The sequence below is a fragment of the Hyperolius riggenbachi genome, chromosome 3 (assembly GCF_040937935.1).
Source record: "Hyperolius riggenbachi isolate aHypRig1 chromosome 3, aHypRig1.pri, whole genome shotgun sequence".
NCBI lineage: Eukaryota > Metazoa > Chordata > Amphibia > Anura > Hyperoliidae > Hyperolius > Hyperolius riggenbachi.
This window is the reverse complement of record NC_090648.1, coordinates 465525955-465551456: the sequence shown is the minus strand read 5'-3', so window position 1 is coordinate 465551456 and position 25502 is coordinate 465525955. Positions and strand designations below refer to the sequence as shown.

Here is a 25502-nt window from a genome sequence, read left to right as displayed (position 1 = left end):
CAGACCCGCGAAACGTGTTGCCTGTGCTACCAATAAAATATTTAGTTTTTACAAAGATTTGTCGTCATTGAGATTTGCAACCTCAAACCTTTTTCGCTTTTAATCGCTTTTCTAAATCACCAGGGCGCCTCTTTAAACCATACAGTGAAAGACATATAGGGCTTGATTCACAAAGCGGCGCTAACTGTTAGTGCCGCTGTGAAAAGCCTTTAGTGCCCCTTAAGTAGCTCTCCCCGCACGAATGGCCGCTCAGAGCTACTTTGCGCACAGCCCCGCTCAGTGTGCGCACACTACTGTGTGCCTGTAATAGTGCGCGGTGCGACGAAAAAGTCGCAACTGCTGCCCCTTAAACGTCGCAACAGGTGCGGCGATAATGGCGCATCGGGTTGCCCCGAAGCGGCGCATTGATGCTGTATAAACTAATCTAAACTTTAGACAAGTTACTAGTTTTTCATCTCGGATCCACTTTAAATAATTAACATCCAATCGCTATTGCATTCATCACTCGTGTGGTTACTAAGTTTCCTCCAACTGCTAAACCGCAATCCAAAAAAACATTAACTTGAATAAATCATAAACAATACAAAAATCAGAGTTGCATGACATAACCATGAGCATTCAGTGCTTATAATCAAATAAAGCAAACTCTTGCTGGAGCTTAACCACTTGTCTGGCCCCTTAAAGGGAGTGTCCAAGCAGACCTAAGAAAAAAAATATCCACTTACCTGGGGCTTCCTCCAGCCCGTGGCAGCCGTCCTGTGCCCTCGCCGCAGCTCCAGGGGCTCCCGGTTTTCTCCGCTGCAGAACCCGACCTCGCCAGGTCGGGTTCCGGGTCGGCGTCATCTGCGCTCCACCGCGCGGGTCACGTGGTTCTGGCGACGTCATCAGAAGGGTACTGCACAGGCGCAGAACTGCTGCGCCTGTGCAGTACCGTAATGATGACGTCGGCCGGACCACGTGACCCGCGTCGTGGAGTGCAGGTTGGCTTCTGCAGCTGAGAAGACCGGGAGCTTTCGGCGCTGCGGCGAGGGCACAGGACGGCTGCAACGGGTTGGAGGAAGCCCCAGGTAAGTGGATCTTTTTTTTTTTTTTAGGTCTGCTTGGATGTTTCCTTTAAGGACCAGAGACTGCTGGTACAAAAAGCAGGGCTCACCGACATCACCCACACGGACCCACCTCTCACCCATCACTGAAGCCCACTTGCCCTGTCGTCGCTATGACAGAATAATTCCCCGAGCAAGTCAGGAGACTATTTCATTGGCTCCTGACCCTGTGATCACTGTGAGGCAATAACATTAGGTAGTGGCAGAAGTGTGCGGTGAGGAGACTGAACTCTATGGCCTCCATTTATAAAAGGCTGTGCGATAAAAAAAAATCGGGGCGTTAAAATACCGCATTCGATATTTTAGACTTTTCTGTGCTAATTCATAAAAATGTTCACAGGTGCAGTAGAAGTTCAGTAATTTAGTGAAGCCCATTGACAAAAACCTGTTCGGTAACAGCAGAATCGTGTGGAGCTGTCTCTGTTTTGTTACAAGCTATTCCGTGCAGAGACAGCATTACAATAGTAAGAGGCATCCCCACATCCCTTTAGAATGTACATGTTTGTTATACTGCCTCTGCTTGCTCTGAATCTGTCCACTAGTCATTCTTAACATTTTATTTAATTGCCAGAGCTTAGAAAAATTTCCAGGAGACATAACACATGCCATGTTTAGGTGATTTCCCCACTAGTTCATCTGCATCTTCAAACAGGAAACTAAAAGGTTAAATGGCCGAAGGGCTCCAGGGGTAACCTCTTTTAGAAGAAAAGCTTGTTCCACCCGAGAAGCCTTTGCAACCTATCAAAATCCAATCAGGGGGACTTGCAGGAGACAGGGTCTGTTTCTATTGGCTCTGCTCCTGTCAGTCATAGCTCTCTCTGCTTCTGCAAGTTATGGCTGGCTCCGCACAGTCTCACACAGTCTCCACACTGTGTATGCCACACCAGAGCTGCCGGTAATGTTTCTGGGCTTTACCACCTGTTCTAGCCTTTATAAATTGACATTTAGGGCACATTCACACTTGAGTGGGAATTGGGCGAATCCCGCTCAAGGCAAACCGCTAGCAGTTTTTTAAAAACCGCTGCAGCATGTGTTCTCACTGCCGTGTTTGCAGTTAGTGATAACTGCAAACGTGTTACATGCTGCGGTTTGCTGGCGATTCGCGATTAGCGTTTAGCGATCGCGATTAGCATGCATAGCACCGCTAATCCGAAACCGCCGAGTGTCCAGTGATTTTTCCGCATTAATCGCGGGAAAATCACTACCGCAGTTTTGCGATTTTAGATGTGAACGGGGCCTATCTGACGGGTTGAGGTATTTACCATAATTTACCTCACTGCTCAATAATTTCAGCTTTCCATGCGGTAACAGACTTTATGAATTGCAAAGAAGGAAGGAAAAAGGAAACCTGGTATAAATTCACGGAACCCAAGCATAATATGCAAATAAAGTACAGTCACTCATAGGAATATGAAAATACAAAATTCAGCTTTAGTAGGGAACTAGACCCATACACAGACCAACCAATTAAAAGCAATTAAAAATGGCCATTATAGAGCGCACAAACATCCACATGTATCTCCACACACCTCCACACTCATACACCCCTTCTGGTACCGATACCTAGAACTTCCGTATCTTCAGAGAGAGGATTTGTGTTGTATAGGACAAATTGGGATGTGTTGATCACATCAGCCTGCCGACTGCATATACACAGATCGGAGCAATCTCACCAGCTCTTGCAGCTTTTGGTCTTGTGGCAGCGCTGACTATGAAGCATCCAAGCCTCTCCGAAATAGCGCTTTCTGCGACCAGATTGTCTATAGCGTATGATGCAAGCACCGGCTCAACCCGCTGTCCGTCCATCTGCACGGACACGCTGACATGCAAAGTGAGAGCACCTGGACCCCCACTATGGTGATCTGCACAGCGGGTTAAGCCGGTGCTTGCATCATACGCTAAAGACAATCTGGTCCCAGAAAGCGCCATTTCGGAGAAGGGGTGTATGAGTGTGGAGGTGTGTGGGGATACATGTGGATGTTTGTGCGCTCTATAATGGCCATTTTTAATTGCTTTTAATTGGTTGGTCTGTGTATGGGTCTAGTTCCCTAATAAAGCTGAATTTTGCATTTTTCATATTCCTATGAGTGACTGTTCTTTATTTGCATATTATACTTGGATAATACAATACCAAGTGATATAATGCAATACCAAGTGCCTCACCTCCAACAACTACAACAATAAACCCTATATGCTGCTCAATAGTAACCATCCGGGTTCACACTGGAACCTAGTATGGAAAACGGACCCAGATCCATATAATAAAGTGCAAGTAGTAACACTGGTAAATAAAATGCAAAAAAAAAAAAAGTGCATGCAAGGTATAATAAATAGATCAAGTGAAAAATATGCTCATAAATAAGAATCAAAAGTGTATTTTATGACTATAACAAAAATCATACCTAGCATGTGATGAACAATCAATAATGGGAACCAAGTAAGACCTAAAATAAAGGTGTACATACATCATCCCTGGACAGGGTCCTCTGTGGTGAATCAGCAGCAGCCAAATGTGTAGGGGGCGGAGGGAGGCACACATGCATGGCGTGGTCAGTGTGACCACTTCGTCAGGCTCGTCATGCTGACCACGCCATGCATGGATGAATGATCCGCCGACTGCCCGCGCTGGTCTAAGCTGGTCCAGCGGATCATTCATGCACTTTGAGTGGGTAAGAAACCCATCTATTTTTTACTTTCTGCTTCTTACTACGGCAGCTGTCTCCTTGCCTCTTCTAATGGCCCATACTCACGGGCTACAATTGTCGCCGCAGCACACGGCACGCGCGTTTTGCGGCGACAGGTCGCCCGTGAGTATGAGGCATTGCACGGGCGCGCACCCCGAACCGTCGCTCGTCGCTGCTGTCGCCAGGCGATTGGCGCGGTCAATCGCCTGGCAACTCCGCCGCGTGAGTATGCGGATTAGCGACAGCAACCTCCATAAAGAACACGGAGCTTCCGGCGGGGGGGAGGAGGAACGACGGCGACAGCTTCCGTCGCACCGCTGATCCCTCTTCCGCGTGTGTATGCGGAGGGACGTGGCGACGAGCTGTCGCCGAACTGTCGCGCACACGCTCCCCTGTGCTAGCGACAGAGAAGAAAAGTTGCCCGTGAGTATGGGCCATAATTGTTACTTGGATGATTGGAGCATGCTGTGTACTTGGGGCTATGGAGCCATTGTTTGATTTTTGATTATACCAATTGTCACTCAGTGCCTGGACATTGTACTACTCCCATAAGATATATTATAGACTCTGGTGATCTGTGTGTTACCGCTTGTTTGTTTTTGAACTGTTTTTAATTGCCTTTTGGGATAAGTCCCTAATAAATGTGTTATTTGCTTGGGCAATAATTTATATTGTTTTGGACTATTTTCTGCCATGGATACTTTTTCTTTATAGTTTGTGATTACACTGGATATTTCCATGGTTACGTACATATTGTTGATCATTATTTGGCTCAACTTGCCTGGTTTTGTCAAGTGACAGGCAATCTATTGGGCCAATCAAAGTGCGGGGATAATGTCCTTTAAAGAGAAACTCCGACCAAGAATTGAACTTTATCCCAATCAGTGGCTGATACCCCCTTTTACATGAGAAATCTATTCCTTTTCACAAACAGACCATCAGGGGGCGCTGTATGACTGATATTGTGGTGAAACCCCTCCCACAAGAAACTCTTGAGTACGTACTCCTGGCAGTTTCCGGTCTGTGAACCTTGCTGCATTGTAGGAAATGGTTGTTTACAGCTGTTTCCAACTGCCAAAAAAGCATGCAGCAGCTACATCACCTGCCAACAGTAAAAATGACATTATGTAATAAATGTCAGAATGTAAATCAGGGATTTAAATGATTTTACAATGGGCAAACACTGACTAAATCATTTATACATAATTATTGTAAAAAATGAAGCACTTTTTTAATTACATTATTTTCACTAGAGTTCCTCTTTAAAGTGATTGGACCCGCAGGGTCTCAGGGCAGGACGAGTGGAGCTCTCGTCATTGCCAATTAGCAGGCATTAGTTCGTAGCTTCTCTGATAAGGCATGTTAACTCGGATAAGGCATGTTAACTTTGATAAGGCACGCTATTTATTATAGTGAATAAACCCCATAGTGTCCCTATAAAGTAAATGTAAAGTGACAAAAAAAAAAATAGTCAGATACGTAACCCTAGCTCCCAACAGTCCCTCTTTTGGAGGAACAGTCCCTCTTTGGGAACCAAATCCTCCATCTTCCTTCTTTAATTCTCATGTATCCCTCTTTCAGGACTTATGTACAGATTTATGTAACTATATGTATTTTTCTACTGAAAAATGTGTTTGACTCTAAACTTAATACCTATCCTATAACTCCCTTGGCGGTATGATTCTTTCCGGATTTTAGAGTCTAAAAGTGGTGCATTTTTTTTTTTTGCATGCTTCCAGATCCTAAAACCTGGAAAAATGCTGCTGCTAGGAAGATCTGTAGCAGCTCAGCACTCACTGACCTCCCTGGGCTCCAGCGCTGCAGTTTTCCCTCCATCCTCTGAGTGGGGCTGTAACCCTAAAGTGAGATTGCCAAATGTCATCATGACGACAGCCGGCGATCTCACCAGGGGAAGCAGAGCCTCGGAGGAGCGGTAGAAGAATGGCGTCCGACGTTGGGATCCCCCGGGAGGTGAGTTGAAATGCCCGCTGCACACATTGCTCTGTATAGCGCCTCAGGCGGCTACCACAAGTGCAGGTCGGGGTTACCACTCTGAGCTGCGTTTTTCCTCCCTGACCGTAGCTCGGGGTTAACACCAAGGAGGTTACATTGATCTATTTCTTATTTCAAATCTTAATATGAAGGAAAATTAACCAGGATAGAAAGGACCCGTGTGATTTGAATTATAAAACAACATATTTTTCTTATGAAATACAGATACTTATCTATGGAGAGGGAAGGTTCTGGATCCTAAAGAGGGACACTTAAGCCCCGCCTCTGCCACACCCCTAATCATGCCCCTGACACACCCTTCAGTCACGCATACTATAATGGATTTTTTTAGTCCCCTTACATTTACTTTAACACCACACTTACATACTGTTTCATTCTTTGCTGAAGGGTTGACTGCTGATCTGACAAACGACTTCCTGTACGTAGCAGCGTGACCTATAGCCTGCAGATCACACAGAGATGTTTAGCATTTACACTGCTATAGTTCTGTAAGTCGTAAAACACAAGACAGAAGATAGAAGATACGATATGTAGTCTGTGTCGCGTTGCTGTTGTACCCAGTTTGCCTTGAATAACTTTGTCCTATGTTGCATAACCTTGTTACGTCTGTCATCCTTGTATCATTGTATGTATTTATTGTCCAGCGCTGAGTAATATGTTGGCGCTTTATAAATACAATAAAATAATGGTGTTCTCTGACTTTTTACCTACATAGTAAGTTTTCCTGTATAGAAGTTCTGAGCTGTTGAAACTTGTACCTGTGTCTGCTCAAGAACTTTCATATCCTCTCTAAAAGCAAGGAGTTTTGAATCAGGATGATACCATTTATTGGCCAACTTAGAGAGGAATAAACAGTGAGCTTTCGGCTTATAGAAAGCCTTCGTCGGACTTTGTGCCTGACAAAAACTGAAAAACACAGCTTATATACACTGACATACAGAGGAGAAACATTCTTTATCAAACATAAATGTAATTAGATGACTTAACTGTTACTCAGGAGGCTTTCCCAGGCATCCTGGCTAAATTGATAAGCTCAACAGTTCCCTCAACATAACATAAAGTAGACTCTGCTGATGGGGAGACATCGTAAATTCCGAGTTCAAATTGTAACTGGACTAGTTACATGCACCATTAATTCTAAGCTGAAGAGAATTGTGGCATTTATGGCCCATTCTCACGGGCAACTTTTTGGGGCTGTCACTAGCACACGGGAGCGTGTGCGCGACAGTTCTAGCGACAGCTCGTCGCCACGTCCCTCCGCGTACACACGCGGAAGAGGGACCAGCGGTGCGACGGAAGCTGTCGCCAACGTTCCTCCTCCCCCCGCCGGAAGCTCCATGTTCTTTATGGAGGTTGCTGTCGCTAGTCCGCATACTCACGCGGACTAGCGACAGTTGCGGCGGAGTTGACCGCGGCAATCGCCTGGCAACAGCAGTGACGAGCGACGGTTCGGGGTGCGCGCCCGTGCAACGCCGCATACTCACGGGCGACCTGTCGCCGCAACACGCGCGCGCCGCGTGTTGCAGCGACAATTGTAGCCTGTGAGTATGGGCCTTTAAAGCCAGCACATGAAAGCAAATAAAATGAATAGTGACAGTAAACACCTTCTTAAGATAGAAAAATTAAAGAAATTGTGGCATTTAAAACCCATCGTACCAGCACAAGAAGTTAGAGTCCTTGTTTAAACCATCTTCTACAGTTTTGAACCAATATATAAACTTTGTTTCTTGTGTTAGTCTCATGTTTTCTGATTTGAAGCCACCCATTAATACAGTAATGTGAAAATCGCTTAAACTGTGTCCAGGTAAACAAAAGTGTGTTGGTATTGGGAGATCAGTATATTTTGTAATATCCTCTTTTCTGCTGTTAATAGTGGATCTGTGGTGTGTCATGCGATAACGCAGTGGTTGACTTATTTCTCCCACATGAATTCCTTTGGGGCATTTTGCACACATGATCAGATATACCACATTAGATGAGTCGCAGGAAAAGGTTCCTTGTACTTTGTATTCCTGTTGTGTACCTGGTATTAGTATCCTGTCTGTGGAATGGATGTGTTTACAGGTCCCACACCTTTTCCCTTGGCAGGGGAATGTTTCCATTCTGTTCTGGCCTATTTAAGGCACTCCTCACTATCATCTGCTTAAGATTGGGTGGCTGTCAGAACGCTAGGAGGGGAGGTTCAGGGAATATCTTTTTCAGTCACTGATCCTTGTGTAGAACAAGATGAAGTTCTTTTGCAATCTTTCTTAAGATTTCCAGGCGTGGGTTGTAGGTGACTATCAGTGGGACACGGCTCTCTTCCTGGTTCTTCTTGTACTACAGGAGCTGAGTCCTAAGGATGTTGTTAGCTTTCTTGATTTGGGTCTCAGCCATTAGAGGATTGTATCCCTGTTTAATGAAATTATTCTTCAGGTAACCCAGGTGTTTGTCTCTCATCCCTGTCAGAACTGATCCGATTGCATCTTATTGCCTGGCTGTAAATTATGGAATTCCTTATATGTTTGGGGTGGAACCTGTCATTCCTGAGGTATGTGGGACGATCCGTTGGTTTGCGGTACGTTTGTAGGCTGTCCTCTCTGATGTATATGGTGGTGTCAAGAATGTTAATCTCCCTGTGAGAGTGGCTCAGTTTCAGTTTGATTGTGGGATGGAAGGCATTGAAGTTCCTGTGAAATTGGATAAGATCCTTCTCACTTGCAGACCAGATGATCAAGATATCGTCTATAAAACGGAAGTAGTTCATAGGTTTTATATGACAAGTATCCAGGTATTCAAATTTTGCCATGAAGAGATTTGCGTACTGCAGTGCAAACAGTGAGCCCATTGCCACTCCCATTTGCTGTAAATAGAGGTCCTCTCCAAAAGTGAAATGATTGTGGGTGAGAATGAATATCATCAGTCCAGCAATTGGCTTTATAGGTGTGCCCAAACCTTGAAAATGTTTGCGACAGGCCGCAATACCATCATTATGGGCTACGTTTCTACTGTAGTGTGACATTTTCGCCTGCAAAAAATCTACGTTTTCACTGTAGTGTGACATTTTCACCTGCAAAAAAATCATAAGTTTTTTTCTGATTGGTGAAAATTCGCATGTAAATTTTTAGGCGTTTTTATGCGAATTTTCGTACGCGAAAATTTGCTTTAGTTAAATATAATATATTCTGCCTAGTAACAGCTTAGTCATGACTGCTGACGACTTCCTGTAACCATGGATATAATGTGAATTTTCGGGCAAAGAACGCGAAAATTCACATTGCCCATACAAAGCATTTTACGTGAATCGTACGCGGTGTCCGAAAAAATGATACAGTACCTCAGATTTTTCTGTGTAGAAAAATTTGCACTGAGTGGAAACAGCCCCATTCACTACCATTAGTTGCAAAATCGATGTGAATTTTCTGAGGGAAAAATCTGACCCAAAACGCACAAGTGGAAACCTAGCCTAAAAATGTATGTAGTAAACATGTATATTTTGGTGGATCTAATCTGCAGACGACTGTCCGTGTGTGAGATCTCCAGGTATCATAGACTACGACATAATTGAATCTGTCCTCTGCTCTTCCATCCCGGTCTGGTATGCTGGCTCCTCCACTAGCGACAGACACAAACTACAGAGGGTCATAAGATCAGCTGAGAAAATCATCGGGAAATCCCTCCCCTCACTGGATCAACTCTACAACTCCAGACTGTGCTCCAGAGCTCTGAGGATCGTCAATGTCCCATCTCACCCAGGCTTCCGCTTCTTCCAGCGGCTCCCCCCTTGGGATTCAGGTCTATCTACACCAGGACCGAAAGACACAGGAATAGCTTTTTCCCTCAGCCGTCAACTCTTTGAACTCTATGAACTCTCTTATGCGCGCCCCTTCAAGTAACATTCGGTAGCACATGATTGCACAGCTGCACATTTTACATACTTGAGCTCAAACTCTGTGTAAATGTTTATGGTTAAACTGCTGTATTTGTACTCGTATTGTATATGTCTTGTTCCACACCTAGCCCTGTACATGCCAAAACCAATTCCGGGCATGGCCCAGTCGTGCTTGGCGAAATAAAAGATTCCGATTCTGAATGCGTTTTGCAGGAACTGATCTTTTGCAGACTGTGCTCCAGAGCTCTGAGGATCGTCAATGTCCCATCTCACCCAGGCTTCCGCTTCTTCCAGCGGCTCCCCCCTTGGGATTCAGGTCTATCTACACCAGGACCGAAAGACACAGGAATAGCTTTTTCCCTCAGCCGTCAACTCTTTGAACTCTATGAACTCTCTTATGCGCGCCCCTTCAAGTAACATTCGGTAGCACATGATTGCACAGCTGCACATTTTACATACTTGAGCTCAAACTCTGTGTAAATGTTTATGGTTAAACTGCTGTATTTGTACTCGTATTGTATATGTCTTGTTCCACACCTAGCCCTGTACATGCCAAAACCAATTCCGGGCATGGCCCAGTCGTGCTTGGCGAAATAAAAGATTCCGATTCTGAATGCGTTTTGCAGGAACTGATCTTTTGCAGGAACTGATTTTTTGCAAATACTGATCTATTGCAGATACTGATCTTTTGCATGTGTACAGCATCTTTAGAAAGATCTGTCTTTAAGGGCTCGTTTCCACTAGTGCGGCGTGCGTCTCGTAGCTAGTGCGGCGTGCGTCTCGTAGACGCATGCCGGCACTAAGCGGGGGGGGGGGGGCGGGATCGCAGGCGAAACACATGATCCGTGCCATGCACGGCTATGGGAATCGCAGCCTCCGCCGCGAATTCTGTAGGGGGTTCCGGCCGAATCGCTACTGCAAGCGATTCGGCCGGCGCCGCCGTTATCCCCTATGGCAGAGTTTTCCCGCGCGATTTGCCTGCGGGGAAACTCTGCGAATTCGTGGCCGTTTCCGCGATAGTGGAAACGGGCCCTAAAACTTCCCTGACAAACCTACTTTATGTGACAGATCATATAAATTCCTCAATTTGCAAAGATTTTTATCTAACAGGCATACTCAGCTTAATAGAACAGACGGTGTAGGTATGCTCTCATACTACCAGGGCTGTGGAGTCGGAGTCGGGACAATTTTGGGCACCTGGAGTCAGAGTCGTTGATTTCATAAACTGAGGAGTCGGAGTCCGGAATCGGATGATTTTTGTACAAATTCCACAGCCCTGTTAAGTATGAGACTAAGGAGTCGGAGGGAAAGTTGGGAGCTATGTGATTACATGCTTCTCCGAGAGTCAGGGCCGGATTTACCATAAGGCACTATAGGCACGTGCCTACAGGCGCCTGATGATAGAAAGGCAGCTTACTCCCCTCCCCGAACGCCTCCCTCCCTACTTCCCTGTGCAGAGTCCTGAGCGAAGCATAATTGAGAGGTTACTCACCCTGCTCTCGGCATTCCACTGACAAGATCTCCCTTCAGCCGGGGCACCTCTAGCTACTTAATTCTGAGGGTACCTCTGGCTACCTAATACTAAGGGGCACCTGTAGCTACCTATGACGGGTAAGGGAAGTAAGGGAGAAAGGACAGCTGGGCCAGCCAGCACACTTGTGGTGTAATTCGATGGGGGTATGTAGGTTCATGGAGGGTGAAGTCTAGGGTGCCAGGACATCTGTGCCTATAGGCTCCTGTGATGTAAATCCGGGCCTCTCGAGAGTTCTTCTAGGCAGGGCCATCCCTAGACTGTCCACATGTCTGCTCCTAATGTTTATCTGCTGCTGGATAAGTCCTCTCAGGTGGGTTGACATGACATAGAACAGGACTGCGGCTTCCCAATTGATTGCACATCTGCAACTAATGTCTGTTTTTTTTACTATTTTTGGTGGGCAGCCTTAGCAGGAGCTGAGCTGAGGTTCCTTTCTGTTCCATAGTAAATAAGGATCCAGGTATCTCTGAAGAACAACGGCCGTGATAGGAGTTATTACGGTTTAGTAAATGAAGCCCTATGAGCGTTTGCAGATTTTTTTTAAGCGCTGCCGATTTTAGAAATTGCCCTAAAAGCGCTTGTGTATTGATTCCCTATGAGCGTGTTCACCTATGAGCGGTTAGATTGCTTTCCGCTTTCAAAAGCGCTGCCTGTACCATTTTCTGACTGGTTTTGCTCAATGGAAGGTATAGGGAAATCACAAAGCGATTGAAAAAGCGCTTTGTATAGTGATTTCCCAGGAGCTTTCATGAATAAACACATTGGGCCTGATTCACAAAGCGGTGCTAACAGTTAGCACCCTGGTGAAAAGCCCTTTATCATGCCTAAACTATAAGTTTAGGTGTGATAAGTTTAGGTGTGATAAGTTTAAGCGCCAACTGCGTTAGCACCGCAGTGCACAGCTGATCAAAAGTTTTACGCTAGCAAAGACTGGTGCACTTCGTATAAAGTTTAATGGCGCTGCTTTGCGTGCGGGACTTTGCAAGCGATCTAAACTTATCTAAACTTAGCATGCCTAAACTTATCACAGCTAAACTTATCATGCCTAAAGTTATCACACCTAAACTGGCTTTTCACCAGCGTGGTGCAATGGTTATCATGCCTAAAGTCTCTAACTGGGTTAGCACCGCTTTGTGAATCGAGCCCATTGGGCTCGATTCACAAAGCGGTGCTAACCCAGTAAAAGACTTTAGGCGTGATAACCATTGCACCACGCTGGTGAAAAGCCAGTTTAGGCGTGATAAGTTTAGGCGTGATAAGTTTAGATAAGTTTAGATCGCGCGCAAAGTCCCGCACGCATAGCAGTGCCATTAAACTCTATGCGAAGTGCACCACACTTTGCTAGCGCAAAACTATTGATCAGCTGTGCACTGCGGTGCTAACCCACTTGGTTCTTAAACTTATCACGCCTAAACTTATCACGCCTAAACTTATCATGCGTAAACTTATCACGCCTAAACTGGGTTTAGGCGTGATAAGGGGCTTTTCACCAGGGTGCTAAGTGTTAGCACCGCTTTGTGAATCAAGCCTATTGTATTTATTCATTTTTGGGTGAAAGAGTTCACTTCCTAACTGACGTCAGGAAGTAAAAAAACGAATCGCTCTGCAAAATCGCTTTAAAAAGTGCTTTTCTAAGCGCAAAGCGCAGGGAAAAGCGCTTACAAAACTCTCAATACATCGCTCAGCGCTTGCAATAGCGCTGGCGATTTATAATGTGAACATAGTTTGAAGGCAGCTATACACGACCTGATTTTGCGGATTGAAAATCGGTCAAGTAATAAGGCCCCAAATCGATTTTAGGGTGAAATCAGTTGAAAGGATTGATGGGGAAAAGCTGGTAATATCACATTCGCAAAGGGCTCAATCGGATGGGCAGCGATAATGGCATCTGATATTGTGAAGACCAACGTACATGACGGCCCCCCAGCTGGGGCTCCCCTAAGTATATTGGTGCCCCCCGCCACAGAAGTAAAGGCACACCTGCCATGCCATCACACAAATCCTGGTCTCCTTCGGTATCACAGAGAGTGCCATGGTAACACGTGATTCGGCACAAGTTGTGACGTCACACATGTGCCAGTGCCTCGTGGTACAGATGGACCCTGGAGGAAGCCAGGATTCTCAGTAGCGTGACAGGTGAGCTTTTTATGGGCATGGGGGGGACACATACATTGAAAGTGCAGCCAGGCAGATGCGAAGGCGCTAGGCCGGAAACTGGTGTGCAGTGAATTGGTTGGCAATAGATCCCTCGTTGATCGGATATTATCTCACGGCCGATCTGTTCATAAATTGAGAAGTGTATTGGCACCTTAAAGTGGATACAGGATAAACTTTTACTCATTGCATAATTGTGTTTCTTCCTTTCCTATTGTTTATAGGGCATTCCTCAAGCCAAATACTTTTTTGTTTTTGTTTTAATACTCTAATTCCCTATAAACTAAACAAGCCACGCCCACAGGGTTTCAGAGAGCCAAGGCAATTTCGGACAGTAGCAAGGGCTCATGGGAGCTCAGTCTGGGCTGGAGGAGAGGGAGGTATTACTAGCCATAGGCCTCAATTCACTAAGATCATGCTGGAGATAATAAGGCAAGTAAGAGAGTTATCTTATCTATTCATTCCTTACGTTACCTCTTCTGTAGTTAATTTACCTCCTCTGTAGTTAATTTACCTCCTCTGTAGTTATTTTCAGATGCAGTTAATGAACAGCCTGTCTTTAACTCTGGAGTTATTTTAAGGATTAAAGAGTTAACTTAAAGACAGATGAGTTAACTTTAGGTTTGCCTGAGGTAAAATGTTTCCTGAATACTACATGCCTTATCACCATGGTAATAACTCTAGAAGAGTTATTAAAGACAGGAGATAAGCTTAGTGAATTGAGGCCATAGATTTCAGAGGCAGAGGGGAGGAGGGAGGAGATAAGCCTGCCTCTGTGTAATGTTTACAAACAACATGGCTGCTGTCATTCTATCACAGGAAGAAATAATCATATTCTGTTAAAGCTGTTTGCAGCTAGATTTGCTGTGTAAACTATCTAAACTTTAGATAAGATATATAGGCAGGTGTTTACTCTGTTCAAACCAGGTTAAGGAATAATCAAGTCGTTTACACCTATGGAGAAATCATTAACTTCAGACTCCAGAGCCTCGAGCGATTAGCACTCATTATGCAGATGTTGGTCAGGTGACCTGGCTGAAGGTGTGAATCATCAATAAAACAACCGTACAGAGGAGAGAGCAGCACTGCATGGCGAATAGCTCTGCATGCCATACAAAGTCACATTCTTACCGTATAACAAAGTCGGCCTCATCGATTTGTTTTCCACATCTGCTGCCCTTCAGGATACCGCCGTTTCCAACCACCGAGCACTTCTTCAGAGGCAGCTTGAAGGGGATTTCCTGGCAATAGAGACAAGAGAGAGATTACCTCGGGGCATACATCAAATAAGGGCGCCAGGAAAAAAAAGACGCGGGGTATAGACGTAATTTAAAAATATTGTCTATAACGATATTTTAATTATTTCCTCATCTTTAGCTGAGATAGAATTATAAATATAAAAATGAATACCGGTAATAGAAAGGCTGCCGAGTGAAGCTGAAATCACAAAATATTGTCTATAACAATGAAAACAAAAATATAGGTAGTCGTAATATTACCGAGATTTTACTACAACTAAATCTAATCCTACTCTCATGCAGAACCCTCCCTCTACCGCTGCCTAACCCTAAGACCACCCCCCCTGCTGGTGGTGCCTAACCCTAAGCCCCCCCGCTGCCTAACCACAAGACCCCCACCCCCGTGGTGCCTGACCACAAGACTCCCCCTGGTGGTGCCAAACTCTAAGACACCCCCAGGTGGTGCCAAACCCTAACACCCCCCCCCCCCTTCCCGGTGGTTCCTAACGCTAAGACCGACCCTGGTGGTGCCTAACCCTAAAAACCCCCTTCCTGATACCTATCCCTAAAATCCCTTTTCTCGGTTGCAAATAAGCTTAATACAAAAAACTATACATTTCTAAGATACATTTCAAAACAATAATTTACGAAATTAATAATTCTCAAAACGACTTTCAAAATGGTTAAAAAAAGCTAAAACGATAATTTACAAAATGATAATTGTCAAAACGAATTTTAAAATTATATTTTTTAAAAACACTAATTCTCAAGGCGAAAAATTTCGGTTGGACGGGCCCGACACCTGCTATTTATCGGGTGCCCAAATAGTCCATTAGCCCCATGGGCCCAAATTTCCTGATTTCCACCAGGGGAACCTCTGTTGTTGTCACAGTATGAGGAGGAGGAGGAGGAGGAGGAGAGGAGTTGTTAAAGGGGACTCAAGTGTGACTGAATTAAGGTCCGTACACACGCCGGACTGCAGGCAACGACGGGTCTGTCGTCACCTCCCGCTGGGCGGGTTTTCAGCAGACAGTCCGGCGTGTGTACAGTCTGTCGGTGGACTGATACGGCGGTTTCTGAGCGATCGCTCAGAAACAGCCGTATCAGTCCGCCGACAGACTGTACACACGCCGGACTGTCTGCTGAAAACCCGTTCAGCGGGAGGTGACGACAGACCCGTCGTTTCCTGCAGTCCGGCGTGTGTACGGACCTATAGCCACATGGCGGTTGTTGTAGTGTGTGATTTAGACCCTACTATCCAGAAAGATCAGCAGGGCTGCCAGGCAACTGGTATTGTTTAAAGCGTACCTGAACTCAGAACGTCCTCTCTGCTCTAAATGATAAGCAACAGCATAATAACCTTTAAACGAAAAACATTTCTTTGTTACAGCGGACACAAATCCTAAAATAAATCTGCACGGTTTCTACTTCCTGATTTATGGAAGCAGACATATTGTTAACCTCCTGTGCTTTCAAATGGCCTTATCTGCCATCTCTGCCATAAGCAGTCATGTGACACAGGGGAGAGATAAGATTACAAGTTGTAATTAGACACAAATGAGTGGGACTTAAATAGGTTAAACTCTCTAAATACATACATGATGCATTTCTCTATGTATTTCTTCAGTCCTGTGCAAGAGTTCAGGTCCACTTTAAAGGATACCCGAGGTGACATGTGATATGATGAGATAGACATGTGTATGTACAGTGCCTAGCACACAAATAACTATGATGTGTTCCTTTTTTTTTCTTTCTCTGCCTGAAAGAGTTAAATATCAGGTGTGTAAGTGGCTGACTCAGTCCTGACTCAGACAGGAAGTGACTACAGTGTGACCCTCACTGATAAGAAATTCCAACTATAAAACACTTTCCTAGCAGAAAATGGCTTCTGACAGCAAGAAAGAGGTAAAAAGGGGAATTTCTTATCAGTGAGGGTCACAGTGTAGTCACTTCCTTGTCTGAGGCAGGACTGAGTCAGCCACTTACATAACTGATATTTAACTCTTTCAGGCAGAGAAAATAAAAAAGGAACACAGCAGTTATTTGTGTGCTAGGCACTGTATATACCCATGTCTATCTCATCATGTCACTTTGGGTATCCTTTAAAATGAAATCAATAGGGCAGCTTCCACAGGTCTCACACCACGGGCTCACACAGGCTAAGTGACTGCTACCTGCAACATCACTGCTCCTGGGGGGGAAGGAGGGGAGGGTGTGGCAGGGAGTAAAGCCTATTACACACATCCAATCTTGATTAGCCAATCACTGACCAATTTTACCACCTCCACGTAGTATTTGAGCTAACCTACACAATCTGCTCATAGCATTCAAAATCTGTTCATACTATATGGAGGTGTTACATTTGGCCAATCTTTCGTCAATCAAAATTTAAGATGTGCACCAGGCTTAAGTTCTTCTCTAGCGCGTCGGACGGGTGCGCGTACATGCGCACTAACATGCGGCTGTGGTGGCGGTGTCACATAGACCTAGAGCCTGTTTTTAAACGGGCTTAGGTCAACTAGTATACAATAAAGATATGTCTGTAGCTGCTGACCTGGGGGAAGAGGTTGTACGTGGCATTATCGATTGTCAGCGAATACAGGAGCTCTCCATCAAACCAGAGATTCTCGCCCACCGGAGTGTTCACCTTCGTCATGGAAAAGAGGTGGCTGGGGTCACAGCAGTCATTCAGCAGCTTCCTGCGGAGGGAAAACAAGGACATCAGTGAGGTCAAAAGGGAAGAAATAACAGAAGCCACAGAGGACACAAATGTCATGTTTCCTATTCAGGGGGAATGTTAAAAAGTCGCTCAACTCAGAGCTGATCTTACCATGTGGACACCACCTTTTCCTGTTCTGATCGCACTTATTAAACAGCAGATTAAATGTACAGGTAGTCCTTGGTTAACAAATTAACTGTAGGTTTATTCTTACCCTGAATCCGTTCTTAAAGGGACCCTGAGCAGTGCAAGAAAAATGAAATCTGAACTTACCTGGGGCTTCCTCCAGCTCCCCCATAGCCCACTAGGTCCCCTGGCCTCCTCTTGGTCCCTTCCGTGGTCAGCTGACGGCTAATAATGGTAAGCATGCGCGTCATTATGCCGGTCGCCTTAAGCGTCCTGCACGTGCGCAGTTCAGCCTTTAGAGATCCGAGCATGCGCAGGACGCTTACGGGCTCTTTAACACTAAAGGTGGTCACACACCATACAATTAAAAGATCCAATTTGTCACCAATTCGATCATTTCGAACGGTTGTCCCGAAAAATCAAGAGCTTTTCTTTGTTTTCGATCGATAAATCAGATCGGATTTCCCGTTTTTATTTTTGGAAATTGGACATGTTGGAAATTTCCGACCAACTTTATCAAGGATTGTATGCTTTGTGATGGATTGTCAATTACTCGATGTACAGTTCCAATCAATTATTTATGAGCTTTCAATTATTTTATTCATGACTGGGGAAAATTTTTACATAGGTGTGTGGTACATTGGTCAGATTTTTTAATTGTTACAATCAGTCAGAAAAATTGATTGCTATTCTTGAATTGAACAGATATTTAAGAAATTGTATGGTGTGTGGCCACCTTAACCGTTGTCAGGCGTGCATGAAGAAAGGGAGCTGTGAAAAAATGGCGCCGGTGGATAACGATATCTGAGAACGATAAACATCGTTGTCAAACTTGGTTAACGATAAATACCATTGTTAAAACAGACTGGAAATAATCCTTATGTAATTTAACATTACAGCTTAACCCAACCCTACCCTCACACAGAACCCTCCCCTGGTGGTGCCTAACCCTAACTACTCCCCCAGTGGTGCCTAACCCTTACCACCCCTCCTGGTGTTGCCTAAAACTAACCACCGCCCGGGTGGTGCCTAACCACTCCCCCTGGTGGTGCCTAACCCTAACCACTCCCTCTGCAGAAACACCTTTTTCCACATAGAACTGATAATATCTTTGATAACGTAAAATCTGTACATACAAACAAAATAATATGATAAAAACTATAACGTTGCAAGCTTCTAAAACCAGAACATACTTCGAAAACTTTAATGTTCTAATGTTAATAACGATATTTATTGTGGCGCCCTTTTCGTCAACCCTCGGCCGGCGCACTTTTTTCCTACTACCATTGTCAGGGCTGGTGCACACCAGAGCGGTTCTGGAGCGTTTTTGAAAACACTAGCTGTTTGAAAACCGCTTGGGTATTGATTTCAATGGGCTGGTGCACACCAGAGCGGTTCGCTTTTTCCAGAAACGCAAACTCGGGGGCTGCCGCATTTTTAAGATCTCTGAGGCGTTTCTGCCTCAATGTTAAAGTATAGAAAAGTGGAAAACCGCTCTGAAAAACGCTAGATCAGAGCAGTTTTCCAGGCGTTTTTGTTACAGAAGCTGTTAAGTAACAGCTTTACTGTAACAATATGTGAAATCTGCTATGCAAAAAATGCTCCAAAAAACGCTAGGCATGTTTAGAAAACCTCTCTAAACATGCCTAGGAGTCACTCTGAAAATCTGCTTCAACAACCTCTAGCGTTTTGTGGATCTGCTAGAGGTTTTTGGTGTGCACTGGCCCTCAGACAGTAATGTTTATTTGCTGGGTATGTGCAGCCAGCTGTCGACCTCCAGCCTCCTGGTTACAGATGCCCCTTGCATGCACATCTGAGTGGGTGACAGCCGCTGGTAGACTTGACATGCAGTGGCGGTTTACTACTTCCATGCATGTGGTTACATATGCTCCAATTCAGTTGCATTATTTTGCAACCAGAAGGTGCTTACTTCTGGCAATTAAGTAGCTTAACCACTTCACCTCAAAGGATTTTTCCCCTTAAAAAAAACCAGAGCAATTTTCACCCGTTAGCACTCCTTCCATTCATTCAGGGCTGTGGAGTCGGTCCAAAAATCCACCGACTCCGAGTCCGACTCCGACTCCTCAGTTTAGGATTCCACCGACTCCGACTCCACGACTCCGACTCCTCTAATTTGCATATTACAATTTTGTTGATTAAAAGTATGTAACGTGAAATTCGTCTCTTAACTGCCGACGCTTAGGAATTTTACAAGACAACTGAAGTGAGAAGGATATGTAGACTACTATATTTATTCCCTTTAGACTAAAACTAGTCCTTGGTAAGAGTACTTGTAAAAGGTACAAACCGGAACAAAGAACATCTATCAGGCCCTAGGCAATGTAAGTGTGGGAACATGTAAGAATGATGTGCAGGTACTCTGCAGGGGAATAAGGAGATTGTAAACAGACAACACCTCTGTGTTTAATGTGCACAGCATTCTCAGTGGATTCCCTGCAGCTCTGTGGGGAGTGCATATGTAGAGTATAGTACTACTGTGTAACAAAGTAAACCTGAGACTGATGAAATTAAAGTTTTATACATACCTGGGGCTTCCTCCAGCCGCCTTCAGGATAATCCGTCCCTCGTTGTCCTCTTCCACCACCTGGATCTTCTGCTATGAGTCCAGGTACTTGAGCCAGTCGGGCGTAGTGCGCATGCACACACCCTGCCGCCAGGAGCATACTACACCTGTGTAGCACTATTGCGCAGGTGCAGAATGTTCCTGGCTGTGGGAGCGGCATGCGGCCGGACAGCGCTGACTGACTGAATTACCAGGACTCATAGCAGAAGATCCGGGTGGTGGAGGACAGCGAGGGACTGATTAGCCTGAAGGGGGCTGGAGGAAGCCCCAGGTATGTATAAAACTTTACTTTTCATCCGTCTCAGGTACCCTTTAATTTGTAGTCACTAAACCAAATTTTAACAACATATCAAATTATTTCATTTCATCAGCAAAGGGAGTGCATACATTTGCATAAATCAGCATCAATGCAGAATTATTTCCATCTCATTGACCATCTCTATTAGTGACACAGCTACACATCAGGCTTTATTCTTACAGCATAGATGTTATTTAGTATATATAAGAGATTCCTGTGTACACATCATATATACAGACACAATCAGATATGTATATCTGACCTTAAAAATACGGGGACTGCTTTATTGAAGCAGCACAAGTAACTAATTTTGATTGGTTTATTTCATTTTTGTGGACTAAGCACAGCTATTACTGTATATATATTGTATATATACATTATTTGTAATGACTATTATCTGAGAAATAGAACATTTTATCATATTTTCTATTTTAATTACAGTTACAAATTCATTAGGAGTCGGAGTCGGTGCATTTTTTCCCGACTCCGACTCCAGGCACCCAAAATTGCCCGACTCCACGACTCCGACTCCACGACTCCGACTCCACAGCCCTGCATTCATTCACCTATAACTTCATTACTACTTATCACAACGAAACAATCTATATCTTATTTTTTCCCCACTGATTAGGCTTTCTTTGGGGGGTAGTTTTTGCTAAGAATTATTTTATTCTAACTCAGTTTTAATGGGAATAATAAGGAAAAAAATTGAAAAAATTCATTATTTCTCTGTTTTCGGCCATTATAGTTACAAAATAAAACATGCTACCGTAATTAAAACCCACACATTTTATTTGCCCCTTTGTATCGGTTATTGCAACGTTTACAATTTTTCCCTAGTACAATGTATGGCGCCAATATTTTATTTGGAAATAAAGGTGCATTTTTTCAGTTTTGCGTCTAACCCTAATTACAAGCCCATAATTTATAAAGTAATTGTAGTATACAGTTTTCAGATAAATATTAAAAAAAAGTTCAGTCCCTAAGGTAACTGTTTATGTATTTTTTTTTATTCGTAATTTTTTAAATTTTTAATTAAAAAAAAAAATTGTAACTTTAGAGAAGTGTGGGAGGTCAGGGGTTAATTTAAAAAGGAAAAAAAAAGGTAACTAGGTAACTGAAAAAAAAAAGGGATGTAATATTACAATTTGGCCACAAGATGTCTTCAGTGGTGACTTCAGCTCCGTACTATTGGTACGGAAACGGAAGCACGACGTGGACGGGATTAATGAATGGCAGAGCAGTCTGAATAGATGGCTGCGGCCATTCACAGGGAGACTTAGATCAATGAATGGGATTTGTTTTCCCATTCACTGATCTAGCGGCTAACGATCGGCGCTAATGAGTGGCGATACTGAGTGCAGGGGCGCGGCGGGAGGGACGTAGTACCTACGCCCCTGCACAGAGTTGTGGCATTTTGCAGGGGCGTAGTTACTCGTCCCAGCAGAGTGGTTAATGCACCATTTTGACATCTTGTAACTCCCCCCGCTGCGGCGCCCCCCTCCCCCCGCTCAATCCTTCTCCCTGAGCGATTGCACTATTTGCATGCCCATAGGAACTGGCTGCATACTTGTTCAGCGTCTAGGCTAAAAGTGTTAAAGGCAGAGGATCAGCAGAGCTGCCAGGCAACTGGTATTGCTTGAAATTGAATAAATATGGCAGCCACCACATCCTTCTCATGACAGGTTCCCTGCAATTTCACAATCTGCTCATAGTATTCAAAATCCTTTGGCTTCCATACTACAGCTGAGTGGTAAAATTGGCCAATCATTGGCTAATGAAAACTGAATGTGTGCATGTACCCTACAGGCAACACAGGGTGTCAATGGGCCAGCTGTTAAAGGCCAGCTGTTACAGACTAACGTTTTAATTACAGTATGTGTGACATGGGGGAGTAATCAAAACACAGGCCAAATTACCATAAACAGTGCTTTGACAGGAGGGTAGTAAAGGCCCAAGAATTTTCATTCTGATAAACTGCTCTAAACATGTGGTTTGGAGAGGCCCTGGAGTTAAAGTGGACCTGAACTCTTGCACAGTAGGGATGCTCGTTCGAATTCCGCGGAAATGAAATTTCCAAATTTCTAATCGGAAACTGCATTTTCGCATCGAAATTCAGAAATCGGCAATGGAAGTACAGTAGGTGAATTTTCCTGGAAATTTTCGCGGAAATTTCTACCGAATTTGGCATAAATTTTCTCTAAAACTACAAGGTCTTTTTGAAAGATTTTTTTCCTCTTGTTCCTAATTTTCTGCTCAACATTCCCTGAAAATGTGGTGTTTTTTAGCACTAAGGGCCCTTTTCCACCAGCGCTGGCTGAATCGGAAAGACGCAAACCGCTAGCGATTTTACAATCGCTACGGTTTGCTTTTTAACATAGGAATCGCGGTAGGTCATTTCCACTACCGCGATTCGTTTTTTACAGGAATGCGAATGCGCGGCGGAGCGATATTTGCCGCGATTTTGCTATGCAGTGCATAGCATAGCAAAATCGCGGCCGCAAACGTCGGGGAATCGCCGGTAATTGCGATTCAGCAATCGCTAGTGTTCAGCGTGAACGCTAGCGACTGCTAGTGGAAAAGGGCCCTTAGGCCTAGTGCACACCAAAAAACGCTAGCAGATCCGCAAAACGCTAGCGGTTTTTGAAGCGTTTTTTTCTTATTATTATGAAGTGTTTTGCTAGCGTTTTGCGGTTTTGTGTAGCCTTTTTTGTGTAGCAGATTACAGATATTGTTACAGTAAAGCTGTTACTGAACAGCTACTGTAATAAAAACGCCTGGAAAACCACTCTGATCTGGCGTTTTATCAAGCGTTTTGCGTTTTTCCTATACTTAACATTGGAGGCAGAAACGCCTCCGAAATCCAAAAAATGCTGCAGCCCGGGAGTATGCGTTTCTGCAAAACGCCTCCCGCTCTGGTGTGCACCAGCCCATTGAAATACATTATCCAAGCATTTCCACATCCGCAAGCGGTTCTAAAAACGCTACCAAAACCGCTCGGTGTGCGCTAGGCCTTATGGAGGATTTGCTATTAACCTTTAAAGTCGGCATCATACCGCATAGAGGTTCCAATGCGGATTTTCGCAGTAATTTCTGCCGATTTAAACATCGATTTTCTCAAAAACTACAAGGTCTTTTTGAAATATTTTTTTCCCTCTTGTTTCCACTTTTCATCTTAACATACCCTGAAAATTTGGTGTTTGTAGAACCTACGGGGGCTTTGCTATTAACCGCCAAAGTTGGCCGCTGTTGACTGTAATGTAAAATGCAGCAAATTCGCATTACCGATATGAGGTATTATGCCGACTTTAGAGGTTGCGGTAATAGCAAAGCCTCCTTAAAGAGACACTGAAGCGAAAAAAAAATTATGATATTATGATGTGTATTTGTAGTACAGCTAAGAAATAAAACATTACGATCAGATACATCAGTCTAATTGTTTCCAGTACAGGAAGACTTAAGAAACTCCAGTTGTTATCTCTATGCAAAAAAGCCATTAAGCTCGACGACTTTGAAAGTCGTGGAGAGGGCTGTTTTCTGACTTTTATTATCTCAACTGTTCCTGAACTATTTACTTTTTCTCTGCCAGAGGAGAGGTCATTAGTTCACAGACTGCTCTGAAAGACTCATTTTGAATGCTGAGTGTTGTGTAATCTGCACATATTATAGAATGATGCAATGTTAGAAAAAACACTATATATCTGAAAATAAAAATATGAGAATATTTTCTTTGCTGCTAATCTTCTAGTAATTATTCATAGTACATAACCAATTCATTATATCATATTTTTTTTCGCTTCAGTGTCTCCTTAAGAGCTAGTAACACCAAAGGGAATTTTTCAGGGTGTGTTAAGCGGACAAATGGAAACAAGAAGAAAAAAAATATTTCAAAAAAGGCCTTGTAGTTTTTGAGAAAATCAATGCTAAAGTCGGCAGAAATTACCGCGAAAATCCGCATTGGAACCACTATGCGGTATGACACCAACTTTAGAGGTTAATAGCAAAGCCTCCTTAGAGCTAGAAACACCACATTTTCAGGGAATGTTAAGCAGACAAATGAAAACAAGAGGAAAACATATTTCAAAAAGACCTTGTAGTTTTGGAGAAAATCAATGTTAAAGTCGGCGGAAATTACAGCGAAAATCCGCATCGGAATGCAAAAATCGTTAGTGGAAAGCGGAATCTGTAGCAGTAATTTGCAATGGCGGAATGCAGATTTTCGATGGAAATTGGCATTTCCGACCATCTCTATTGCACAGGATAGAAGGAAAACAGAGAGAAATGCACCCTGTATGTATTTAGAGAGTTCAGCCTGTCTAATTCTAGCAACTAAGCACAAGTTGTAATTTGATCTCGCAGCTGTGTCAGCTGGCTGCCTCGGCAGAGCAGCTGATTGGTAAACACAGGTTGTTATCCCTATGTCTGCTTCCATTATTTATTTATTATTATGTTTTATTTATTTATAAAGCCATCTTCTGCAGCGCTCTACAGAGTATATTTTCTTGTCAATTATAGTAACTGTCCCTCAGAGGAGCTCACAATCTAATCCCTCCCAGTCTTATGTCTATGTATGTATCGTGTACTGGATGTTTCCTATGCTACGTACACACATGCGGCAACGATCGTTCGTTGTCAACGACGAACGATCTTTTAATTGACGAAAGAACGACCGAAGTAAAGTTAGTTGTAAAAAGTGTGTAACGATCACATCGTTAGAACGAACGTTACACCACGTAAAAGCACTTAATGCGCCTGCGCATAAAATTGTAAAGTTCCTTGGAGAAAAAGAGAAATGCGCATGTCCAGCCTGGTACGAACGATCGTTTCCAACGATGTACCACTTTTGCTAACGATCGTCGGTGGTAAAAATCCGCCAAGACAGAACTTTGTTTTGTAGCGATTTGCCTCGTTCGTCGTTTGCCTTAATAGTCGTTGGTTCGTTTTTTGTAACGATCGTCGTTGGTAAAGATCGGGGAACGATCGTTACAAACGACTATAGTCGCATGTGTGTACGCACCTCTAGTCTAGGGCCAATTTAGGGGGAAGCCAATTCACTTATCTGTATGTTTTCGGGATGTGGGAGAAAACCGGAGTACCCGGGGGAAACCCACACAGACACGGGGAGAACATACAAACTCCTTGCAGATGTTGACCTGGCTGGGATTCGAACTGGGGATC

The 25502-nt window shown here is 44.0% G+C and overlaps 1 protein-coding gene across 1 annotated transcript in view; it reads right to left on the bottom strand.

Annotated features, from left to right (window-relative positions):
* ST8SIA1 (ST8 alpha-N-acetyl-neuraminide alpha-2,8-sialyltransferase 1) overlaps positions 1 to 25502 on the bottom strand; it is a 128610-nt gene that overhangs the window by 22445 nt on the left and 80663 nt on the right. Inside the window, exons 2-3 of the mRNA XM_068273035.1 lie at positions 17152 to 17296; positions 14491 to 14600 (exon numbers count right to left, since the gene is read on the bottom strand). Coding sequence (XP_068129136.1) covers positions 14491 to 14600; positions 17152 to 17296 — 255 coding nt within the window. The remainder of the gene's footprint in view (positions 1 to 14490; positions 14601 to 17151; positions 17297 to 25502) is intronic.